Source organism: Melanerpes formicivorus, unplaced genomic scaffold (assembly GCF_026170545.1).
Source record: "Melanerpes formicivorus ecotype bairdi unplaced genomic scaffold, bMelFor1.0.p_v2 SCAF_2023, whole genome shotgun sequence".
Lineage (NCBI taxonomy): Eukaryota > Metazoa > Chordata > Aves > Piciformes > Picidae > Melanerpes > Melanerpes formicivorus.
This window is the reverse complement of record NW_027144374.1, coordinates 30,182-38,287: the sequence shown is the minus strand read 5'-3', so window position 1 is coordinate 38,287 and position 8,106 is coordinate 30,182. Positions and strand designations below refer to the sequence as shown.

At 57.9% G+C, this 8,106-nt stretch overlaps 1 protein-coding gene across 1 annotated transcript; it reads left to right on the top strand.

Moving 5' to 3' along the window:
- The first annotated feature begins 74 nt into the window (after positions 1-74).
- Positions 75-7,926, top strand: GNG3 (G protein subunit gamma 3). Its single transcript, XM_068171140.1, has 3 exons — positions 75-162; positions 1,106-1,205; positions 7,563-7,926. The coding sequence occupies exons 2-3, from the start codon at positions 1,137-1,139 to the stop codon at positions 7,689-7,691; spliced, it is 198 nt and encodes a 65-aa protein (XP_068027241.1). The 5' UTR covers positions 75-162; positions 1,106-1,136; the 3' UTR covers positions 7,692-7,926.
- The last annotated feature ends 180 nt before the right edge of the window (positions 7,927-8,106 follow it).

The following is an 8,106-nucleotide window of genomic DNA, read 5'->3' as shown; positions in this document are numbered from 1 at the left end:
CCCCACCGGGGGGGGGTGGGGCGCACCCCGGGGGCGCGGCCCGGGGGGGGGGTGTGGCCAAAGGGCGTGCGGTGGGAGGGGCTTTTTCAACGCCCCCCCCCCTCCCATCACTCAGCTGAGCATCGCCAGGCTCGGAGGCGGCCTGCGGCTCCGCACCCTGAGGTGGGGGGGGGGGGGGGGGAGGGGAAAAATAGGGGTGGGGGCGGGGATCGTTGCGGGGGGGGGGGGATGGGGGATCGATGAGGGGGAGGTTAATGAGGGGAGGGGGCTGCTCAGTGAGGGGGGGGGTGGATAAAAAGGGCTGGGGGGAGGGAGGAGGAGGAGGAGGAGGGGGGGGAAAGAAAAAGGGCTGGGGGTGGGCCCGGGGAGGATGATTTGGGGGGGGGGGGGGGGCGCTGTTAATTGGGGGGGGGGGGAGGGGTGTTAATTGGGGCGGGGGGACGACCCCCATAATTGTGTCCTTCCCCGGGTTTATTTTAGGGGGGGGGTGGGGGGGCAGGATCCAGGCCTGATTCAATTGGGGGGAGGGGGGGGAGAGGAACCCCGGGGTTGAGGGGAGGGGAGGGGGGCAGCGATCCACTCCCTCCACCCCCCCCATTTAAATGGGGAGGGGCAACACCCCCCTCCCCCCAGCCCTTAATTATCAATATTCACCTAAATCGGGGGCTGGGGGGGGGGAAGATCTTAATTGGGGTCTTTGGGGGGGGGGAACGGACCCATTTTAGGGGGGGGGTCTTAAGCAGGGGGTTCGGGGAGGCAAAATACAGCCCCAGATTTGGGGGGGGGGGCGCCCTAAATTGGGGGGGGGGGCGCCCTAAATTGGGGGGGGGGGGCGCCCTAAATTGGGGGTGGGGCTTGTTGGGGGGGAGGGGTTGGACCGATTTGAGATACTGGGGGGGGTAAATTTGGGGGGGGGGCGCATATTGAGGGGGGGTCCCCCCGCTATCCATCTCCCTTTGTCTCCCCTCCGCTTATTTTGGGGGGGGGGGAAGGTTTTGCCTCATTTCTCCCCCCCCCGGGGAGCTCCGAGTTGGGATTTTTTGGGGGGGGGGCTATCGGGGAGGGGTCCCCCCTGATGGTTTTTGGGGTGCTGCCCCCCCCGCAGATGAAGGGTGACCCCCCCCGTGAGCAGCACCATGAGCGTGGGGCAGGCTCGGAAGTTGGTAGAGCAGCTGAAGATTGAGGCCAGCACCGGAAGGATCAAGGTGGGGAGGGGGGCGCGGGGGTGGGGGGGGTTCGCGGGGGGGGGGGGGGGTCGGGGGGAGCACCCCTTTTTTTGGGGGGGGGAGGGTGATATCTACTTCTCCCCCTCCCGGAGGTCAGGAGGGGAATGGAGGGAGGGGGAAGGATGGAGAGGGAGGAGGGGGTCGGGTTTTGGGGGGGGGGGTCGGGGTTGGGGGGGGGCACTTGAGGGGATCAATTATGGGGGGGTCGTTTGGGGAGGGGGGGTCATTTGGGGAGGGGTCGTTTGGGGGGGGGTCACTTGAAGGGATCAATTCGGGGGGGGGGGGGTGTTCCCGGGGATGTTAATTTGGGGGCGGTCGTTTTGGGGGGGGGAGGTCTTTGGGGGGGGCTACTTGAGGGGATCAATTCGGGGAGGGGTCCCGGGGGTGTTAATTTGGGGGGGTCGTTTTGGAGGGGATGGTTTTGGGGGGGGGGTTCATTTGGGGAGGGGTTATTTGGGGGGGGCTACTTGAGGGGATCAATTTCGGGGGGGCTCCTGGGGGGGGGTCGTTTGAGGGGGGTCACTCGGAGGGGGTCATTTGGGGAGGGGTCTTTGGGGAGGGCTACTTGAGGGTATCAATTTAGGGGGGTCGTTTGGGGAGGTCGTTTTCGGGGGGGGTTCGCTCGGGAGGGGTCATTTGGGGAGGGGTCGTTTGGGGGGGCTACTTGAGGGGATCAATTTGGGGGGGGTTCCCGGGGGGGGGTCGCTTTGAAGGGGTCGTATTGGGGGGGTCATTTGGGGAGGGGTCGTTTGGGGGGGGCCTACTTGAGGGGATCAATTTGGAGGGGTCGTTTTGGGGGGGGTCGTATTGGGGGGGTCATTTGGGAGGGGTCGTTTGGGGGGGACACTTGAGGGGATCAATTTAGGGGGGTCGTTTTCGGGGGGGGTCACTCTGGAGTGGGATCATTTGGGGAGGGGTCGTTTGGGGGGGGGCTACTTGAGGGGATCAATTTGGGGAGGGTCCCGGGTGGGTCTCTTTGGGGAGGGTCTCTTTGGGGGGTCATTTGAGGAGGGGTCTTTGGGGGGGGCTACTTGAGGGGATCAATTTGGAGGGGGTCGTTTGGGGGGGTCGTTTTTTGGGGGGGTCTTTTGGGGGGGTCCGTTTCGGGAGGGTCACTCTGGAGTGGGATCATTTGAGGAGGGGTCTTTGGGGGGGCTACTTGAGGGGATCAATTTAGGGGGGGTCGTTTGGGGAGGTCGTTTTCGGGGGGGTCACTCGGGAGGGGTCATTTGGGGAGGGGTCTTTGGGGGGGCTACTTGAGGGGATCAATTTGGGGAGGGTCCCGGGAGGGTCTCTTTGGGGAGGGTCTCTTTGGGGGGGTCGTATTGGGGGGTCATTTGAGGAGGGGTCTTTGGGGGGGGCTACTTGAGGGGATCAATTTGGAGGGGTCGTTTTGGGGGGGGTCGTTTTGGGGGGGTCTTTTGGGGGGGTCCGTTTCGGGAGGGTCACTCTGGAGTGGGATCATTTGGGGAGGGGTCTTTGGGGGGGCTACTTGAGGGGATCAATTTCGGGGGGGTCGTTTGGGGAGGTCGTTTTCGGGGGGGTCACTCGGAGGGGGTCATTTGGGGAGGGGTCTTGGGGGGCTACTTGAGGGGATCAATTTGGGGAGGGTCCCGGGTGGGTCTCTTTGGGGAGGGTCTCTTTGGGGGGGTCATTTGAGGAGGGGTCTTTGGGGGGGGCTACTTGAGGGGATCAATTTGAGTGGGGTTCCTGGGGGGGGTCGTTTGAGGGGGGTCACTCGGAGGGGGTCATTTGGGGAGGGGTCTTTGGGGGGACACACTTGAGGGGATCAATTTGGGGGGTGTCCCGTGTGGGTCTCTTTGGGGAGGGTCTCTTTGGGGGGGTCATTTGAGGAGGGGTCTTTGGGGGGGGCTACTTGAGGTATCAATTTGGGGGGGTCGTTTGGGGGGTCGTTTTCGGGGGGGTCATTCGGGATGGGGTCATTTGGGGAGGGGTCTTGGGGGGGGCCACTTGAGGGGATCCATTTGGGGGGGTTGCTGGGGGGGGTCGCTTTAGGGGGGTGAATTGGGGGGAGCCATTTGAGGGGGGCTGGTTTTGGGGGGCGGGGATTTGAGGGGATCGGTTTGGGGGGTCCCTTGGAGGGGGTCTCTTGGGGGGGGTCGCTGTAGGGGAGGGGTCAGGGGGTGCCACTTGGGGGGGGTCAATGGGGGGTGGCGGGCGTCTCTGGGTGGGGTTGGATCATGGGGGTCATTTCCACGCCTGGATTGGGGGCGAGGGTGCCCCACTTTGGGGCTGGGAGGGGCTTAATTAATTGGGGGAGGGGTCTCTTAATTGGGGGAGGGGTCTCTTAATTGGGGGAGGGGTCTCTTAATTAGGGGAGGGGTCTCTTAATTGGGGGGGGGGCCCTTAATTGGGGGAGGGAGGGGAGCAGCTCCTTGAGTGGATTCCCTTCAGCTCCAGCAGTTTCCCTCAGCCTCGATGGAGGTCTCCTGACTTTGGGGCTGGGTTAATTAATTGAGGAAGGGGTTAATGAATTGGGATGGGGTTAATTAATTGGGGAGGGGCTAATTAATTTGGGGAAGGGGTCCCTTAATTAGGGGAGGGGTCTCTTAATTAGGCAGGGTCCCTTAATTGGGGGAGGGAGGGGAGCAGCTCCTCGAGTGGATTCCCTTCAGCTCCATCAGCTTCCCTCGACCCTGGGAGAGGTCTCCTGACTTCGGGATTGGGATCATTTAATTGGGGGAAGGGTTAATTAATTTGGGATGGGTTAATTAATTGGGGGAGGTGGGCTCTTAATTGGGAAGGGGTCTCTTAATTAGGCAGGGTTCCTTAATTGGGGGAGGGAGGGAGGGGAGCAGCTCTTGGAGTGGATTCCTTTCAACTCCAGCAGCTTCCCTCGACCCTGGGAGAGGTCTCCTGACTTCGGGGCTGGTTAATTAATTGGGGGAGGGGTTAATTAATTGGAGGAGAGATTAATTAATTGGTAAAGGGTCTCTTCATTAAGCAGGGTTCCTTAATTGGGGGAGGGAGGGAGGGGAGCAGCTCTTGGAGTGGATTCCCTTCAACTCCAGCAGCTTCCCTCGACCCTGGGAGAGGTCTCCTGACTTCGGGACTGGGTTAATAATTGAGGGAGGGGTTAATTAATTTGGGATGTGGCTAATTAATTGGGGGAAGTGTCTCTTAATTGGGGAGGGGTCTCTTAATTGGGAAGGGGTCTCTTAAATGGGGAGGGTCCCTTAATTGGGGGGAGGAGGGGAGCAGCTCTTGGAGTGGATTCCCTTCAACTCCAGCAGCTTCCCTCGACCCTGGGAGAGGGCTCCTGACTTCGGGGCTGGGTTAATTAATTGAGGGAAGAGTTAATTAATTTGGGATGGGGTTAATTAATTGGGGGAAGGGTCTCTTAATTGGGTAGGGGGTCTCTTAATTAGGCAGGGTCCCTTAATTGGGGGAGAGAGAGGAGCAGCTCGTTGAGTGGATTCAGTTCATCTCCAGCAGCTTCCCTCAGCCTCGATGGAGGTGTCCTGACTTTGGGGCTGGGTTAATTAATTGAGGAAGGGGTTAATGAATTTGGGATGGGGGTTAATTAATTGGGGGAGGGGCTAATTAATTTGGGGAAGGGGTCTCTTAATTGGGAAGGGGTCTCTTAATTGGGGAGGGTCCCTTAATTGGGGGAGGGAGAGGAGCAGCTCGTTGAGTGGATTCAGTTCATCTCCAGCAGCTTCCCTCGACCCAGGGAGAGGTCTCCTGACTTCGGGCTGGGTTAATTAATTGAGGGAGGGGTTAATTAATTTGGGATAGGGGTAATTAATTGGGGGAGAGGTCTCTTAATTGAGGAGGGGTCTCTTAATTGGGAAGGGGTCTCTTCATTAGGCAGGGTCCCTTAACTGGGGGAGGGAGGGGAGCAGCTCCTTGAGTGGATTCCCTTCAGCTCCAGCAGTTTCCCTCAGCCTCGATGGAGGGTCTCCTGACTTTGGGGCTGGGTTAATTAATTGAGGAAGGAGTTAATGAATTTGGGATGGGGTTAATTAATTGGGGAGGGGCTAATTAATTTGGGGAAGGGGTCTCTTAATTGGGAAGGGGTCTCTTAATTAAGCAGGGTTCCTTAATTGGGGGAGGGAGGGGAGCAGCTCTTGGAGTGGATTCCCTTCAGCTCGAGCAGCTTCCCTCGACCCTGGGAGAGGTCTCCTGACTTCGGGGCTGGGGTTAATTAATTGAGGGAAGAGTTAATTAATTGGGATGGGGTTAATTAATTGGGGGGAAGGGTCTCTTAATTGAGGAGGGGTCTCTTAATTGGGAAGAGTCCCTTAATTGGGGGAGAGAGGGGAGCAGCTCCTTGAGTGAATTCCCTTCAGCTCCAGCAGCTTCCCTCAGCCTCCATGGAGGTCTCCTGACTTCGGGGCTGGGTTAATTAATTGAGGGAGGGGTTAATTAATTTGGGATGGGGGTAATTAATTGGGGGAGGGGTCTCTTAATTGGGAAGGGGTCCCCTTAATTGGGGGAGGGTCCCAATTTGGGGGAGGGAGGAGAGCAGCTCTTGGAGTGGCTTCAGTTCAGCTCCAGCAGCTTCCTTCAGCCCTGCGGGAGGTCTTCTGACTTCGGGTCTGGATTAATTAATGGGGGTGGGGGGCGCTAATTAATTGGGAGTTGTAATTAGTTGGGGGAGGGGTCCCTTAATTGGGGGAGGGGTCCCTTAATTGGGGGAGGGGTCCCTTAATTGGGGGAGGGAGGGCATCAGCTCTTGGAGGGGATTCCCTTCAGCTCCAGCAGCTTCCCTCGACCCTGGGAGAGGTCTCCTGAATTCGGGGCTGGGTTAATTAATTGAGGGAAAAGTTAATTAATTTGGGATGGGGTAATTAATTGGGGGAAGGGTCTCTTAATTGGGTAGGGGGTCTCTTAATTAGGCCAGGGTCCCTTAATTGGGGGAGGGAGGGGAGCAACTCTTGGAGTGGATTCCCTTCAGCTCCAGCAGCTCCCCTCAGCCTCGATGGAGGTCTCCTGTCTTCGGGGCTGGGTTAATTAATTGAGGAAGGGGTTAATTAATTGGGGGAGGGGTCCTCTTAATTGAGGAGGGGTCTCTTAATTGGGAAGGGGTATCTTAATTGGGGAGGGTTCCTTAATTGGGGGAGGGAGGGGAGCAGCTCTTGGAGTGGATTCCCTTCAGCTTGAGCAGCTTCCCTCGACCCTGGGAAAGGTCTCCTGACTTCGGGGCTGGGTTAATTAATTGAGGGAGGGGTTAATTAATTTGGGATGGGGCTAATTAATTGGGGGAGGGGTCTCTTAATTGGGAAAGGGTATCTTTATTGGGGAGGGTCCCTTAATTGTGGAGGGGAGGGGAGCAGCTCCTTGAGTGGATTCCCTTCAGCTCCAGCAGCTTCCCTCAGCCTCGATGGAGGTCTCCTGACTTCGGGGCTGGGTTAATTAATTGAGGAAGGGGGTTAATTAACTTGGGATGGGTTTAATTAATTGGGGAAGGGGCTAATTAATTTGGGGAGGGGGGTCTCTTAATTGGAAAGGGGTCTCGTAATTAGAGAGGGTCCCTTAATTGGAGGAGGGAGAGGAGCAGCTCGTTGAGTGGATTCAGTTCTCCAGCAGCTTCCCTCGACCCTGGGAGAGGTCTCCTGACTTCGGGGATGGGTTAATTAATTGAGGGAGGGGTTAATTAATTTGGATTGGGGTTAATTAATTGGGGGAAGGGTCTCTTAATTGAGGATGGGTCTCTTAATTGGGAAGGGGGTCCTCTTAATTAGAGAGGGTCCCTTAATTGGGGGGGGGAGAGGAGCAGCTCGTTGAGTGGATTCAGTTCTCCTCCAGCAGCTTCCCTCCACCCGGGAGAGGTCTCCTGACTTCGGGGCTGGGTTAATTAATTGAGGGAGGGGTTAATTAATTTGGGATGGGGCTACTTAATTGGGGGAAGTGTCTCTTAATTGAGGATGGGTCTCTTAATTGGGAAGGGGTCTCTTAAATGGGGAGGGTCCCTTAATTGGGGGAGGGAGAGGAGCAGCTCGTTGAGTGGATTCAGTTCACCTCCAGCAGCTTCCCTCGACCCTGGGAGAGGTCTCCTGACTTCGGGGCTGGGTTAATTAATTGGGGGAGGGGTTAATTAATTTGGGATGGGGTTAATTAATTGGGGGAAGGGTCTCTCAATTGGGAAGGGGGTCTCTTAATTGGGGAGGGTCCCTTAATTGGGGGAGGGAGGGGGAGCATCTCTTTGAGTGGCTTCAGTTCAGCTGCAGCAGCTTCCTTCAACCTTAGGGAGGTCTCCTGACTTCGGGGCTGGGTTAATTAATTCGGGGTGTGTGTTAATTAATCGGGGGAGGGGTTAATTAATTAGGGGAGGGGTTAATTAATTGGGGGAAGGGGTCTCTCTTGCCCCAGGTGTCGAAGGCAGCCGCGGACCTGCTGTCGTACTGCGATGCCCACGCCTGCGAGGATCCTCTCATCACCCCGGTGCCCACCTCCGAGAACCCCTTCCGGGAGAAGAAGTTTTTCTGTGCCCTCCTTTGAAGCCCCCCGCCCCCAAATTTGAGGAGGGGGCTACAAGGTGGTGTCCCTAAAGTTACCCAGGGGGGTAACCCCCTCCCGCTCCCTCCCCCAAAATCTGGGTGGGGGGTCCCCCAAAACGAACGGAGAAGGGAGGAGGAGTCGACCCCAGCCCCAAAGTGTGCTCCAGGATGATGTGGAAGGAGGTGGCTCCCACCCTCCCCATCCCACCCCCCCTCCCCAATTAGGGCCGGCCCCCCACCCCCCTTAATTAAGGACCCTGCCCCTAATTAAGGACCCCCCTAGCTAATTTGGAGTCCTCTTCGTAATTAGGGACCCTCCCCATGATTAAATTAGGAGGGGTCACCCCCAATTGCAGCCCCCTCCCCCCCGAGAAGCCTCACAGAGACCAATAAACTGAGCACAGCACTGGGAGTGG